The sequence below is a fragment of the Copidosoma floridanum genome, unplaced genomic scaffold, assembly GCF_036245765.1.
Source record: "Copidosoma floridanum isolate Cflo_tuat_1 unplaced genomic scaffold, Cflo_Japanese_pri ptg000001l, whole genome shotgun sequence".
NCBI lineage: Eukaryota > Metazoa > Arthropoda > Insecta > Hymenoptera > Encyrtidae > Copidosoma > Copidosoma floridanum.
The window spans coordinates 1563912-1580765 of record NW_028321878.1 but is presented as its reverse complement, the minus strand read 5'-3'; the positions used below and the strand labels follow the sequence as shown (position 1 = coordinate 1580765).

The following is a 16854-nucleotide window of genomic DNA, read 5'->3' as shown; positions in this document are numbered from 1 at the left end:
AAAGCAGAGATCAGGAAGACTTTGTTTACATTACCGCACAAACTACCTATATATCTTTACTTCATCCATATATATGTATACTTGTATACTCATGCTCACGCACATACGCAACGCACGCCCGTATCAGCGAGATATATCGATCCGTCGCAACGGTTCGAACTAAAATTTGTTTATTTATTTTTTTTTTGGAGTAAGTAAGTAAGTATGCGGTATAACTTGAATCGTTACGAATCGATCCCAATAAAACATAAACATCGAGAATAGCTGTGACGGTGATCAATTAGCTCTTATTTGCAGATAGCGTTGTTGCCAATCGTGCTCGTTGCACCGTGTTTTCGTAATGCCTATTTTTAAAGCCTCATTTTTCACGCATTCAATAATTTATCATCGGGCGAGTAAGTATCGGTATGTGTAGTTTTTATCACTCCGTAATCGCTAAACATATATATGTAAGGCTGAAAAAACGTAAACGCGAACAAAGGAAAGAAAAAAAAAAAAAAAAAAAACTTGATGCCTATACATTCATTTATTCAACAAAGGCGAGAAATTTTCTTTTTTTTTTTTTGTTTTTTTGTTACTTCCACCTAAAATTGATTCTTTTTCTGCGTTATGCAGTACAACACGACGAGCCGGTTGACCCTGCTCATGTCCGGCCTGTTGTCCACGGCGTCCAACAATTTTTCAAACAGGTGTTTGACGCAGGGCCTCTCGGAAGCCGGGATCATCGCCAAACTCAGCGAGAAGCGGCCGCACTCGGCGAAAGCCTCCAAAACGCCCACCACCTCCAGCACCGTGGCACCCTTGCCGCAAACGTCGAAGCACACCTTGAGCGCGTCCCTCAGAAAGTCCGACGGCACCTCCACCTTGAAGTACTTGTCCCTCAGGGAGTCCCTAAAATTCGTTACAAATAATGAAGACTTTGAGCTCGCGTGGACAGAGTCGACGACGACACGCACTTGTGACGGACGAGCAGCTCGAACTTTGCCGGGGAGTCGGCCAAGCCCTTCCACGCGGCCAGTAACTCCGAGCTGATCCCCCCACTGGAGTCGCCTTTGGACGCGACTTCCCTCGACGGAGGAGGCGCTTCGAATTTTGGGGCGCCGTCGTTGCAGGCCCGGTTCCACGAGACTTGGGCCTTTCTCTGCAACTCGGACCGATCCAGGGGCTTCAAGTGCGCGGTCAACACCTGGTCACGCGTCATTTATTCGCACAGCTCGCGACCACGAGGGACCGTACAAACTCACCATGCCGCGGAAGTGGTCGTAAGTGGGGACCCGCTGCTCCATCGCCCGGAGCTTGGCCTCGTTCTGCACCTTGTACAGTTCGTCCGTTTTCAAGGCGTCCTCCAGCTCGCTCTCCAAACTCTCGAAGTCGACCGGTTTTTTGAGGATACTCATGCTTCTGGGACTGCTTTGTGTGTTGCCTTGCGGTACCCCCTTGGACGTATAATTATGTACCTGTACCTACTCTTTTCTCGTGTATTCAAACAGCGCTACAATAGGCGATGGTTGTCATAGTGACTGTACCACAAGTGTACATGTATACGTATATATTTTCAGTTGTATACGAAATTGCGGTAAGTAGTATCAGTTCATCTTGTATTTGTACGCGCAGGGGATGGGGGGGGGGAGAAACGCAAGGCAAGGTAGACGGTATACATCTTGTAAAATGCAAATTACGTACTTACGTTTTGTCCGCCTACGATGATAATTTACTTACGTACACATACATTCAGAATATATTATTGGCGATCGCATAAAGCAATGATTCTTGCAGGGTTTATATATACTCTCGATCCGCTGATTAAGCATAAACATATCATAGCGCCTTGATCAAACAAAACCATAGGATTACTTTTAACTTTTTTTCATGTCGACTGCTTACACGGTAAACAACGTACTGAAATCATTTAGAAATGACAAATAATTTCAGCCGCGGGGATGATAGCTCTATGAAAAAAAGAAGAGTTGCTTCTTTCTCGTCCGAGTCACAGTGCAAATAACCAATCGAGACGCGCGTCCTGCGAAATGTCTCGCGGAAATACACATACAAATAAAAATGAAGATAACGACACAAAGGGGGAAAAAAACAATCGATCAAAATACAATGAATACGTGTTGTGTATAAAAATTTCACTCGACGCGGACGGACTTTCCTCTTTGCGCGTCTTTCCCCAGCCGGGCTCTTTCATCCATGAGAAGCTTCTCCTTGCGCTTCTTCACCTGTTTGTCGTGTATCCTCTTCATCTCGAGGATCTCCTTCATTTCCTCCTTGTCATCCTCCTGGAAATGAAAAAAAAAAAAAAAATCCCCTTTATAAAAAAAAAAAGGATGAGTACTCTCACCGATTGGTGTATCCGCAGCACGAGCGCCTTGCGCCCATCGGACATCGGCTCCGAGTAGCCGTTCAGTTTCTTCAGCCTCTCGGCCGGGGCGACCCCTCTCTCGACCACGAGAACGATCCTCGCCCACTGCATCGAACAAAGACATTGTTTAACGATGTTTTTTTTTCCACTTGAGAGGTAAAAAAGAGAGTGACCTGTCTCTGCCACTCGTTGCGCGTCTCCGCGATCTTTTGATAAGTGTTGCCCATCATGGCGATCAGCATGTTGACCAGTAGAATGGCGACTATGGCCATGTACACGACGAACAGCGACTGCATCGTTCAAAGGAGAAAACCATGACTTTGTTCAGTACATTTTGTACGTATTCGTTTTCAATGTGTAGGGAACAACCTTGGCTTCGAGCTCGTGCTCGGTGTTCTCGAAGGCGTCGTAGTAGTCGCCAAAGTTGGCCATGCTCATGAGAAACATCGCCATGACGCTCTCCATGGGCGAGGGCATGGGATTGGCCTTGGAGTCGTCGACCCCCTCGGGCGTCCCCGGATTGTCGAACGACAAAAATATTATGTAGTAAGCTGAAGCACATATACATAAGTAATCGCGCTTTTCGCGCCTAGTCCATAACGATTTTCGATCTGTTTGCTTGTCTACATATTACCCACGCGTGAGTACTTGCAGCTGCGTTACATATTATACTCTTTTGAAAAAACAAGAGGCCGAGAATTGCGCTAAATGCGCTCGTGTGCATAGGTATCACATGTATACAGTTTGCGCAAACACGAGAGAGAGAAACTTGTGTGTCTTGTTTTCGCGTCGTCCCCCTTTTCGCGTTATCTCGATTTGTATGAAAATTTGTACGTTTGGCGGATGAAAAGGCAAAAACGCGAAAACGCTGCTCAATGTAATATATGTGACGATGTATACGTGCGCTGTTGATTTGTATTCCGTTACCGATTCTTTTCAAATATCGTTAAAGTCATCGGTGCGGTGTGAAGGTTGCATCGCGTGAAATGCATAGCAAGATGTACAGTTTTCGTGTACCCAAAAAGTATGAAGGTGCGTAATTGACGTAAAGTAACGTGCCTTGAGAAAAACCCATGACGAAGACGAGGTAGATCGAGACGAAGCGCAACAGGTCGCCCATGATCATGCGGTAGATCATGACGACGAAGGGCCCGACGGTCTTGAAGCCCCGACAGAAGAAGAGAAAGTAGGGGGCCGTGGTCATCATGACGACAACCGCGAGCATGTCCTCGACCTCGTCGGCGCAGACGAACCGCAAAAACGGAAAGGTCAGCAGTATGCAGCACGAGAAGAGGAACATGACTCGCGACGGCGCCGTCATCTATACCGGACCGGCACTATGAATGATTAGCTTTTTTTTTTTTTTTTCATGCACACGCGCGGTACTCACCAGATTCTCGACGAACATGTTCAGCCCGAGGAACCTGGCCTCGCGCAAGGCCGCTATTATGTACAGCACGGCGCCCAACTCCATCACCACCTCCGAGGTCAGCCTCACCCGGTCCCAGTGGTCGTCGACGCGCATCAGTCGACACTCGCTCGCCAAGCCGTCCCACCTATACGATCCAAAACGACAATATACACCTACGGGCACTTGGTAATGAAACGGAAGCAGCCTGTACCAGTTGTGGCGGGGCTTGTTGGGCAGGCCCCGGATCAGCGGACTATTGGGGTCGACGAAGCCAAAGGGATCGTCCTCGGTCGTGGAGTTGTCGGCCGTGCCGTTGGCGTAGGCGGCCAAGACGGTCGAGTTCCAGGCGTCCCTGAGGGTCGAGCTCACGTTCGTGGCGATGTCCTCGAGCAGCGCGTCCGGGGACGTGGCGTTCTCCATCCGCAGGTTGTCGGCGATCCGCTCGGCTATGGTCTTCACCAGTAGGGCCGACAACGTGGCCTCGAGGGACTCGGACGTGGCGTCCTCCGAGCCGGTGTCGTTGGTGGTGGGCAGCTTGGGCTGGGCCAGGGGCCCCGGGCGCATCGTGAAGCTCAGCAGGGAGAAGAAAAAGTAGACCACGAACAGGTAGAACTGTCGATAAAAGCGCGACCTCACGAACGCGTCCCACTTTGAGTGCAGCAGGTCGACCAGCATGCCGTCCATCAGCTCGAGGTGCTCGTCCTTTTCCTGCGGGCGCAGGGGTATAGGTGTATGCACAGTCAGCGTGGGATATATTATTATACACGTGTATGTGTAGGTACTTGCCCCGAAGACGACGAGGTTGAGGGCCGAGTTTTTGCTGATATTGCCCGTGTCGACGTCTATGGTGTCTATCTGCGAGAGGGGGTAAGCGGCGCAGGTGATGCTACCGATCTGCCAGTAGATTTCCCGCTCGATGTTCAGTATGTGGAAGAACATGTCGACGCGCCCGAGTTTCGCAGCGAGGGTCAGCGGCGTCAGTTGCAGGTTGTTCCTGATGGACAGGGAGGAGCCCACCTCGTAGGCCATGTCGAAGGTGCTCTTTCAACACAATCGCATCAATATGCGTGACGCGTAAGCCTCGTTTTCCCCCCCCCCCATCTCCCTCTCTTGCTTTCTTTCTTTTTAAGCTTAAAAAACGGGTGCTTGTTTGCAGGCCACCTTTTTTCATCCCGGGGAATTGCCAAACGCGTAAAAAGAATCCGGAATACGAAAACAGCCCGAGTGTCCAACCGGTGACGGCGCGTAAGCCCCCGGCAAAAAATAACAGAGAGAGAGAAGGAAGGAAAGTTTTATTCTTCAATTGTGTATATACATATGTATACTATATTCATGGTAACTCACGAGTTTTTTGTAAATAACGAGCATGTGGAGGACCGTGTTGCCGTTGGTGTCCTGGTTGTCGGGGTTAGCGCCCCTGGCGAGTATCAGCCGGTAGCACTCCTCCTGGCCCAGGCACGCGGCGAAACTCAGGGGGTACTCGCCCCAGTACACGTACCTAATGTACATAGGTATAAATGACAACGAGCCAAGGATATCTACATGTATAGCGAAATGAGCCAATCACCCGTCGTAGTTGGTCTCCGGGTTGACGCAGACCCACTCGTGCTCGGTGCTGTCGTTCCTGGAGGCCTTCTGGTCCTCGGGGCACATAAAGTTCCCGACGCAGCGCTCGTTCACGTTCGCCCCGCTGTCCAGCAAAAACTTGACCATCGCCGGGTCCTCGTTCACAATGGCTATGTGCAGCACGTTCTCCCCTGTTAGCACACGCGCCCATAACACGATGTAATATACAATATGTGTGCGCTACCTCACGACAATCGACGCACCGTAGTACTCGTCGTCCATGTATATGTCATTGATGAGGTTCGGATAGAAGCGTAACAGTCTCTTGGCGAGGTCGGCGTGGAGGGACGTCGCGTTGAGCATACATAGGTGGAGTATCGTCTCGCCCACGGCACCCCGGGCGCCCAGGTTCCAGCAGACTAGTCTGTGCTTGCTCTTGTCTGGTGGCATGTGCATGCACACACTTGCACCGATCGTTATAATACAAGATGCACCGATGATTCCTCGTTTATAGGTGGGGCGGCTTACCGATCATGCTCTCGTCGACCTCCTCCATGTCCTCCATGTCCTTGTCAATGTCGTACTCCTCGGGCTTCTCCATGGCCTTGAGCACCGGGAGCATCTTGTGCCTCGGGCGCTCCTTGTTGCGCAGGAGCACGAGCTTGGCCACGGGTATCCACTTGCCCCTGCCCTTGTTGTACAGAAACGGCTCTACCTTGGTCCGTATCGCGTGGTCCAGTTCCGCGTATTGCTTCGTTTGCGAGGCCCGTTTCATCATGTCCACGAACAATCCACCGCCTTTTTTTTGTGGTTGTTTTAACGATGAGCAAGATTTCTTTTTTTGTTTTTTTTTTTTTTTTTTTTGCCTTACCTTTCAGGTCGACGAGTTTGTAGAGTAGGATGGAGCCCGCGTCGGTTTGCTTCTTGACGCCGCTGGTCACGTTGCTCTCGGTATTTCCCATTTTTTGTTGACACCAGCGGCAAACGCCAGCCGCTTCTTATCCAAAGTACGATTTTAACAATTCCAAGTGTATATTATATGTACACGTAACTTCGGGACTCGCGATAACAACGCAGAGTGCTCCGTGTCGTAACTATGGCTTTATCGATCAAACCCATGCGGTTTTCAAGATGTGCGACAATATATTATAATGTAACGAGTGGCGTCTCGATCGCCTTTTTAACGCGAATTTATTGCCATTTTGTTGTACAACGATGCGATTCGTGTCATGAATCTCGATTAACGCGCAATCAATTGCATAAGATCATCGGACGGTTTATTTGTTGGCGGGCGCGAGCCATTTTTGCCTCAACGTATTTTGTATTTTTTGTTTCTCTATTAACATTGACATTGTGTTTTCGTTCTGGCAACTTTTCATGTCATTGATGATGTATCAATGCACAATTAACTTTTGACATAAACAAGTCCGCAGGATTCGATTTACTCGAAACACAATGCGGTTTTCAGGGTGAATCATCGATACCATCATCTTTTATGTTATTGTTAAAACTGTTTTTTTTGTTTTTTTTTTTCGTATTAAAAAATACATAGTGCACCAAAACGAAGAGAAGGAGAGGGAGCAACAAAAAAAAAAAAAAAAAAAAAAAAAAAAACGAGTCAATCAGCCAAAAGAAAATGTTTATTTTTTTTTCATCAAGACACTTATAACGCGCTTAGTGCCAATGCGCGAGTGAGTAACAAAAGTCGGGCGGGGGAGGAGAGCCGTTCGCATCGCGCGATGCATCGACTGCAGCGTCATACGTTGGCTCGAATCAGAGGTGCGTGAGTACAAGTATATACGTAAGGGAAGAAGAAGAAAAAAAAAAAAAAAGAAAATACGCGTGAGACAGAAAAAGAGAGAGAGAGAGAGGGTACGGCAAAAGAGCAGAGAGAGAGAGAGAGAGGAGGGCAGGAGCGGCTCTCTGTGCCTACCTTACGCCAATATACCTCCGAGCCGAATTGCGATACGACGAGACGAGAGACGCGTGTGCTGCGCTTAGGAGGTAAATTAGTGACGCTCGCGCTTTCGAGCGAGTTGCAAGCACACTCATCATCCACACACGTACACAAATTGTGTTGTTGTTGTTGTTATTTTGCCGTTTGACACTTTTCACCGCTTTCGGCTCAATAGTTTTCTTTTTTCCTTCCCCCGCCACTTCCACGGTGTGTTTTCCTCGCTAAAGTGGCTGCACCGAGCGCACACCCACTACTACTGCATCAACGCCCCAAACCATGTAAGTACACCAACATTAAAGCAAAAAGAAAAAAAACAACAAATTCTCTCTTTATCGTGCTTATCCGCGCGATAAGATCCCGAGATTTGCCATTCGTACAAAGTAATGGACTTGAGGCGCGTGAAAAGTGAATTCGCGCTACCGATCGACTGAAATAACATACCGATCACGAAGCGACTGATTATCCCGAAATCTCGGCTATCGCGAGAGGGAAAGCTTCCTTTCGTCCACCGAGCGATCGCGGGGGAAGTATATATTTTTGAAGGGGACAAAAAAACCTAATAGAATACCATATAGTAAGCAGTGCGCGCTTTCCACCTTCGACGTATGGTCGATGAAAAAAAAAAAAAAAAAAAAAAAAACGCACGCTAACAGCGCCTACAATTTCAAAGGAATTTGCTCTCCAATATATAAATACGTCTAATGTGCATATATCAAAGCGTATGTACAGTGTACGGCTTGAGATAGCGCGTCTTTTGACCGGCGGACTCTTGGATATGATACACATAATATACGTATTGTATACCTTTTAATTTTAATGGGGGGCGACGCTTGGCGATTTGAACGTCGACCGAATTCGATACGCCCGTGTTTTGGGGAACTCGCAGCTCGCGTATACCAGAGTAAAACGATACGCGTGCGTGCACATACAGATATATTATATTAATAACGAGGAGGTCGAAGCTGTGAGAATCGGTGATTGGCGAATCGTGCACGTGTAGAGGGTATAATATGTATACGTGCTTTTGATACATTATTGAGACGCGCGAAAGTCACGCGTACAGTAATTAAACATCCAAACGCGAAAGAATAATCAGCCAAGTCGATAAATATGTTGTTGTTACCGATCATGTACATCCCGAGAGCAATAATCGAGCGTAAAGTGCAGCAGGTGAGAGCGCGCAACGAAAAATGGTCCCCCGGGCGTAACCGATTTTCCCTCTCGCAGGCGAGAAAGATCAGTCGTGGATAAGCGGCTTTGGCCGAGAGGAAGGAAAAGTGCGTGTAATGGCTCATGCATCTCGGCAGTTGCGCGCACTTATTACCCGTAGGGACCGCCGGTCCGTTATCGCGCGAATAAAACTCCGATTTCTCACGGGAAACCTTTTTTCTTTTATCTCGGATAAATATTTAAGCTCTCGGCCCGAAGCTGTGGGTTATATCCCCCTGCGCGCAGGTTGCATACGCGAGCCGACTCTCCGTACACCTATATGTACTTCTCGTTGTTCTACTTTTGCCTCCCCCCCCCCTCCCCCCCCGTGCATGATCCTCGAGGCTACACGCGACTGCAGCGGCTCTAAATGTTAATTCGTCATACCTGCCCGTGCAACGCCACTGCACTGCAATAAAACCATCAAATCCGCGACGCGGGAGGAAAACCTTGGGCGCGTCGCAACTGCAGTGGCCATAGGTACATCTGGTCGTTGCAATCGATGAAAAATCATGGTAAAATTCAGGGCAGTCAAGCGATGGAGTGCACGTTATTCTTAGTTGGGGGGGGCGATACCACACGAGATATTCTCCCACGTCATCGAGATGCTTTGCACATCACCGTCATGGGTATACCCACAAAATGATGATGCCGATGACGATGAACGCAAACGCTTCTGTTGCACACCTATATATATATACATTTATGTGGGCTCTGGAATTTTGTGTACATTTATTTACATATGGATAGACGTAACTCCCACGCGCGCTCTATACCATACGTATATTTAGGTATTTTATGTAAAGTGTAGCGTCAACTCGCTCTACGCATTACTGTACATGTATATATATATAATATTACGTGGCGTGGCGATACACGAATTTCTCGCTACCTACCCGAGTTTCTCTCTTATCGGTGTACAAATAATTCGAGTTTTTCTGCAAAACGCGACGCAGCGCTTATCACCTGGAGCCAACTTATATATATATATTTATATACACTTTCCGTCAAATCATTTCGCAACGACTACCGTAAGTGTATCTCAACAGTATCATAAATACGCACAGATAAAAATTGTACCGATGACCGATACCTTGTACTTGTCTGTGAAACGTTGATTTCGGAATATATTGTACTTTTTTTTTTTTTTTTTTTTTTCCCACAAAAGTGCAGTGCCGAGCCAGTACAAATATAAGATAATGATAATTACTGGAGAGAGAGGGGAAAAAAAACATATACTGGAGTAATAATAGTCGAGCACTCGAACGTCTCGAGCTCCGCGAGATAATTGTGCACTATCGAAATCGATGGATCGATGGGGCAGTTGTATAATTGTCGAGTCCTCGTGATGTACAATTGGAATTTATTTCGTTGACGTATCAAATCGTTATCGAAAATCTGATCGAAGGAGGAGGAGGAAGAGTGGATATATAATATGAGTCATGGTAAATATGTAATATACGCGCATAGCGCGAATTCCACGGCGATCTTATCACCCCGAGATTTTTCCGATTCCGAAAAAACAAGCAAAGAACCCGCCCAACTTCAAGGTAAAAACGATGACGTCGGACCGTTTGAGAGGACTGTTTTTGCGTGTGTATGCTTTTTATTTTTTATTTTTATTTTTTTGCTCTTGAATTTTCATCGGAGAGGAGAGCGATCGGCATAATTGACGCAAGTTAACCGGCTCACCTCTTCCGCCGGATTAAGAGTATACGTACACGGGAGGACGTCGAGTGCTCTCCTCAAACGCCACTCGGGGTGTTTCCTCTTTTCTCGTTACTACGGCATATTACTTACTCCATACTCGCTCGCGCGATACCATCCGTAAATTGTACGTGTACACTTACGTACCCATGTATCTTCGATGATACTTGTAACAGCGTCTTGCTATCCGATCGTCACTGGCCTCTCTCTTTATGGTCTAGGCGGATCCGCGAGCCTTTTTTTTTTTTTTTTTTTTTTTTTTCTTCCACCACGAGCGAGTTTCTTTGAAAGCTCATTGAATACAAATCTATGCCTCGCGTTCGACCATGTACACATAAATCGGAACCTTCGATTTTTTACCTATACACTATTTTTACGCCCTTCGAGCTCGATGACACGTTACTTTTTTTTTTTTTTTCTCCTCCTTACATTTTTTTGAGCTTCATCCTTCGGCCATTGTGTTGGCTGTTTATGCCGATTGCCGAGAGATCGGTTCGAAAATTTTCCCCCATACAATAATAGAAGTCGAGTTGCCGACGTACTTTTTTCTTAATTATTCTCGATGACTGTCAAAATGTAAAAAAAAAACCCCGATTACATATAGATGTAATGTAAATACTTGTATGTGTTATTATTGTAAACGTTCTCTGCACAATGCCGATCGCGAAAAGATTTCGAATGAACCGCCAGCGAAACATGTTGAGATAAAATTTTCATTGTCACGGTTGATAACGTACTTTTTTTGCAGTTTAAAAAAAATCCAGCCGTTAGCGACGAGACGATTTTATCGTTTTTTTTTATATATTATTGAAACGCGCGCACCCTTGGATTCGCTATTGGAAAGCCTCTGGCACGCACGAGGCCCTTGGCGATGCTCGCTGTAATTAATTGCCGGAGCGAACCGAGACGATAGTCATCGCTCGCAGTACAGATGTATTATCGTACAGCCAAGGAGGGAGGGGGGGGGGCTTTTAAACAATCGTTTAGAAACATTTCGCGACCGATGACAACAACGACAACGATCGTATTGTTGGATAATCGCGATCTTTCCTGCATCGCGAGGCACTCGACCTCGGACGCATCGGTTTATTTTTGGCCTTTGCTGTACCTATATATGTATATACATCACAAGAGAGAGAGAGAGAGAGAGGGGAGATAACACACAGATTCATTAATTATATTATGGACGCGATGAACAAGAAGAAGCAAGGAGATCCTCGTTCGAGACGCAAAGTATAGGTGTACTTACAAACGAGCGAGTAATATATTATATTGTTAAGTGTGCGTGTGGTGTATACAATTATCGCGCAACGCGGGAGGGTAATAAACATGTCTTTAACGCGGGCGCGTGCACACGCTCGCGAGAGATATCTCTTCTCCTATAATGAGATGCAGAAGGACCGAGCGCTATTGTAATACCAAACGAGCGTGTACATATGTATATATACACATATGAAATAAAATCTGACAATGTAAATTACTACCAAGTATATACATATACTTACTTACGAGTAGATTGCGTCAGCGACTCTAATGTATAGCGCCATCCCCATATGTACATGTATATGTATATGTATTTTTAGTAATGCGGATACATACACGTGCGTATAATATTCATGGGAGTGACCTGTGAGATCGACGCGTCATCGTTATCTCCGCGCGGATGTGTATTCATACGTATATATATATTGTGCTTATGATGGAGCCAAGCGCCACCGGCATACACACGCTGCAGGTGATTCACTGCGCGCGTGTACCTATGTCATCGCCCATTTGTATACTTATACACCCGCGGAATTTCTGGCGTTTGACGTGAAAAATGTACGAGGTTTCGTAGTGTTCGTCTTTTAATTTGCAATTGGTTTTAGGCCTCGCGGAGTCATCCTCTTACGCATGGTATACACTTGAATTTATAGCCACGGTTCGAACAGCAGCGAAATAAACAGATAGGCGATCTTTGGTGAATTTTAATAAATAAATAACAAATCGGCCTGGCTTGGCGATGATCGTGTCGGCTATTTTCAGCTTTGGCCGGTGTTACAAACGATGAGCTACTCTGGAGAGTTTGCATCAAACCTTTTTGCGCCCTGTTTTTCTCGCCCCGCGGACGATCACCGGGTTAATTTTAGTTGCCCGAGCAGCGGCTAATCTTTTGAACAAACGATTGGGGCTCCCGAGTGAAAAGTGCTTTCCACGAGCTCAACTGTCATTAAAAACAGATGCTCCACACGCGTGTGTACCCACCACATTGGTCTAACATTGCTCCTAATATCGATGCAACAAGTGGGTCAAGAACACCCGCGCGCACAACATGTTATACTATCTGCTCACTGTAAGGTACAAGTCACAGCGCTAATTGGTCGGCTTTGACGTGTACACTATACTGGCGGTTCAATTTCTTCTTCCTCCCCACGACATGACTTGTGGAAAATAATTTAAAAAAAAAAAATACCTTTTTTTCTCCCATGGGTATATAGGTGTATCCATTACGAACTCGAGCTTTTGACAGGCAACGATTCACAGCGATATTACAGCTAAAACACAATTATGTATACACTTACAACTAGTACGCGATGACTTGGGTCGAATCAACAGCTGCCCAAATAAAAACTCGAGTGTCAAGGGTACTTGCAAGAGCAGAGTTTTGTTGATTTCCATGGGGACACCCTCTTCACCCTCGTTGCATAATCATAATTGGGTGATAAACGAGCGTAAATAACTCTCGGCGATAATCGGTATCGCGAGCAAAAGAAAAAGAAAAAAAAAAAACACATTCCAATCTAATTTCGGAGTTTCGTGAAATTATGTTCATTGACTCCGAATATTTGTCGATCCCGCGCATTCCTATGGGTTACATCAACCGGCGATAAAGTTTACGATGAAAATGAGAAAGAAAAAGAAGGTTGCATGGAGAGATGGTGAAAAAATCGCTAATCGACTCCATTCGCGAAGCAAATAAAAAAAAAAAAAATTGGGGAGAGGGGGAGGCGCGTTCCAGATTTTTTGCGCAGTAGTAAGAGAGGCGCCAGAGAACTCATTACTCATATACGCATCTACAGCTGCAGTTAAACATCTAAATTGCTCGCACGCGGTTACCATGTTGTACATATGTATATTAAGCTCCTCGTTTTTCTCCCCCTCGCACATATACATATGTATGTATGTGCAGTTGCAGTGATTTTACACGCGTAACATAACACACTTGAGCCGCATCAGCTGAGCGCGGCTAATCGTGTCCGCGAGCGCGTTTGTACACGAGTGCATAAAAAAGTGTGCGCACTGCATCGGCAGCGACCGACCCGACGTAATCTTTCTTGAGCTTTCAAGTGCTGGCCCGTCGCCTGCGATACACACGAATATACCACCCATGGTATTGCGTCATCGGCGAATCCTCTAAATAAAATACACATCCATACGCGTATAATTATGTATATACCGAACTATACCGGTACTTGATTTTTTTTTTTTTTTTTTTTTTCCCCTCCACCGCACGATTGCACCTCGAAACAAAAGATCCGGCTTTACTCCCCGATATGACTCCATACACTTATAATACGGCATCGACCAAAGACGATGATGATCGATAGCACGGCTTCGTTTGTTGTCGGCTCGATTCCGTCCGATGATATCACGAGCGCATCGGCTGCAAATACAATTAGCGCGTCGGCGCACGCACACCCAATAACGCAAAAAACAATTTGCAAAATATCGATGATTGATTTTTATGTCCGCGTAAAGCGTGACTTCTCGGAAAAGGCACAATCGCCGGCGGATGACGCATATCGGCAGTTGCCGCGTATAATGGCCAAAGGGCGATAGGGTGACCGATAAATAACATAATACTACACGTGATGTATATATATGCAATTGACTCGGCAGATGAATTGCAATGAGTTAAAGTTGAGCGATATGTTATGCGACAGGTCGCGGGAGCACAGGCTGGGGTCGCTGACGGCGTTGGCGGGCCTCGTTCTACTCAACAGCATCACCTGCAACGCCAAACTCGACTACACCGGGCTGTACGGCTCGTACTGCGCGAGTAGGTACGAGGAGCAGCGCTGCTGCCCGGGCAGGCAGGACGAATGCAGGTTAAACATTTTTCTTTCAACTTTACACGTTCAACTTTATTTTTACCTAAATGTACTTTTTTTTTGTTGTTTTTTTTTTTTTTTTTTCCGTCAGCGTGCCGATCCTGGGGACACTGTGCTACTGCGATACCTTCTGCAGCGATCGCGACGGCGAGGAGGACTGCTGCCCCGATTACCGGTCGTATTGCCACGGTGACAGGGAACCCCTGCCACCGGCCCCCGGAAATTTGACCCAACCGATCGGCGGTGGGTTTCATTTCTTTCCCACCACTTTTACTTTTTTTTTGTTTTTTTCTTCTACTCATGGTAAATAAGTTGCTTTTTTTTTTTTTTTTTTGTTGGTCCAGAATGCACCTATCAACGCAAGAGGTACAAAAACGGGGACAAGTTCAAAGACAACTGCAACAACTGGTTAGTATACTGAAGTATGAAAAAAAAAAAAAAAAAAAAAAGAAAAAGAAAAAAGTACGAAAATCGAGAGAAAAATGAAAAACGTGTGTAAGAATGTAAGAATTTGTTGTGCAGCAAATGCTCGGCGCTGGAGGAGGACTCGTGCAAAATCATGTGCGAGAACAACGAGTGCTTGATGAGCCGTGAGGTGATAGATCGGATCAACAGAGTCGAGAAGCTCGGTTGGGTGGCGAGGAACTACTCGATGTTCTGGGGCCGCACCCTCCACGAGGGCCTACAGCTCAGGACGGGCACCATCAATCCCGCGCACTCGGTAAAACACAAACGCACATTTTGTGTATATATAATATATAAATGTGTGTTGATCGGTATGGATATAACTGTGCAGATCTACCGGATGAACGAGCCCCTGAGAAGGGCTTACAACACCGAGCACTTGCCGAGGGAGTTCGACGCTAGGGTGCGCTGGCCGGACGACGTGAAACCGGTAAGCGACCAGGGGTGGTGCGGCGCCTCGTGGGCCGTGTCGAGCGCCGACGTGGTCTCCGACAGGTTCGCCATAATGAGCAAGGGCGCCGAGCGGGTCCACCTGAGCGCCCAACAGCTGGTCTCGTGCAACAGCCGCAACCAGCAGGCCTGCCACGGAGGATCCCTCGATCGCGCCTGGTTTTTCACCAAGAGATTCGGGTACAAGCAAACATATACCTTTTTTTTTTTTTTTTTTTTTTTACTTTGTCCCTCCTCTGTTTGTATTTGCTCAACTTTTTTGTGCTGACCTCTCGTTCAGACTGGTGGACGAGAAGTGCTATCCCTGGACGGGACTGCCCGACAGGTGTAGCGTACCGAGGAAGGGCAAACTAACGGAGATCGGCTGCCGATCGCGAAGCAGCTACGCGCTGCGGGACGAGTACTACAAGGTGGGCTCCGTGTATCGGCTCGTCAACGAGACGGACATCATGCACGAGATATGGACCTCCGGACCGGTTCAAGGTAAGCTGTACATGTCGGTTATTGTTGGGTTTCAATATATATACATATCAACTGTACATTGTGCGCAGCAACGATGCGGGTTTATCGGGACTTTTTCAACTACGAGTCTGGAGTGTACGTCCACTCGAGCTTGTCCGAGGAGCACCCGAGTGGATATCATTCCGTGCGGGTGATCGGCTGGGGCGAGGACCCGTCGCCCCTCACTGGACTGCCCGTCAAGTTTTGGGTAACACCTCGCATACATTTTTTATTTACCTTCGAGCGTGGATATAAATATGTATGTTGTACTTATGGCTTGTGGTTTTTTTTTTTTTTTTTGTTTGCAGCGCGTGGCCAATTCTTGGGGCAGGGAGTGGGGCGAGGACGGATACTTCAGAATCATCCGAGGGACGAACGAGTGCGAGATCGAAAACTTCGTCGTTGGCGCTTGGGCGAAGACGGTGTAACGATTCTACACGATGTTTCTGCGTGTATACTGCGAAACCGCCTGCGCTTAGTCCGTAGTGCGCGCGAGAGCTTACGTTTGTTGGAAAGTTTTTTTTTTTTTTTTTTTGTTCTTTTTTACGTACGTTATTTTTATTTCCCGACCTTGACCTGGAGTCGTCAAGGCTTTCGTGAGTGTTTCATTGTATTTATCCCGATATTTTTAGGGTACGAAAAAATATATTTACGTAGCAATTTTTTTTTTTTTTTCCATTTTTCCATTTCCAATGTCGGATGGAGAAAAATACAAAGTTGCGCGCGATTTATTAGACGCGTTTGTTGATCATACTGTGCCAGAATTACTAACCACCGTGCCGTTGATTTCGCATCGATTTTTATTATTTATTTTAAAAAACTAAATGTTATTTATTTAACGTGTTTTATCGATAGTTTTTTCAATCTAAAGTAGGACTATAGATGATAATCTATACGCTTTTTATAGTTTTTAATTGAATGTGTACAAAATGTTGACATTGAGATTTTTTGACAATAAATCGACAATAATTCATGTTTTTCAGCATTTTCCATCTTTATTTGCCCACTTGCCATCTTTCAGCGTTTTTCAATCTTTTGAACAAAGCGATATCGTACAAAAAAACTGCTTCTTCTTCCGTGCGCAATCGCTTAATCAACCGGTATACGATTAAACTGCAATTTTTCACAATGA

General features: G+C 46.3%; 3 protein-coding genes across 3 annotated transcripts; 1 reads left to right on the top strand and 2 right to left on the bottom strand.

Annotated features, from left to right (window-relative positions):
• Window positions 1-584: 584 nt before the first annotated feature.
• LOC106645968 (dynein axonemal assembly factor 19) lies at window positions 585-1408 on the bottom strand. Its single transcript, XM_014361950.2, has 3 exons — window positions 1245-1408; window positions 957-1186; window positions 585-891 (listed from the first exon to the last, which is right to left on the bottom strand). Exons 1-3 carry the CDS (start codon window positions 1395-1397, stop codon window positions 585-587), a joined length of 690 nt encoding a protein of 229 aa, XP_014217436.2. The 5' UTR covers window positions 1398-1408.
• Window positions 1409-2132: 724 nt separating this feature from the next.
• On the bottom strand, window positions 2133-6315 carry nan (transient receptor potential cation channel subfamily V member nanchung). The gene is made up of 13 exons (XM_014361949.2): window positions 6214-6315; window positions 5871-6140; window positions 5606-5782; window positions 5344-5533; window positions 5121-5274; window positions 4563-4817; window positions 3988-4484; window positions 3756-3921; window positions 3425-3686; window positions 2735-2916; window positions 2539-2655; window positions 2345-2470; window positions 2133-2282 (listed from the first exon to the last, which is right to left on the bottom strand). Exons 1-13 carry the CDS (start codon window positions 6302-6304, stop codon window positions 2133-2135), a joined length of 2637 nt encoding a protein of 878 aa, XP_014217435.2. The 5' UTR covers window positions 6305-6315.
• Window positions 6316-7456: 1141 nt separating this feature from the next.
• Window positions 7457-16707, top strand: LOC106645976 (Secreted Wg-interacting molecule). Its single transcript, XM_089592679.1, has 9 exons — window positions 7457-7577; window positions 14139-14303; window positions 14398-14549; window positions 14651-14714; window positions 14829-15027; window positions 15103-15401; window positions 15502-15704; window positions 15773-15930; window positions 16031-16707. Coding segments are annotated over exons 1-9 (1362 nt in total). The 5' UTR covers window positions 7457-7575; the 3' UTR covers window positions 16151-16707.
• Window positions 16708-16854: the final 147 nt, after the last annotated feature.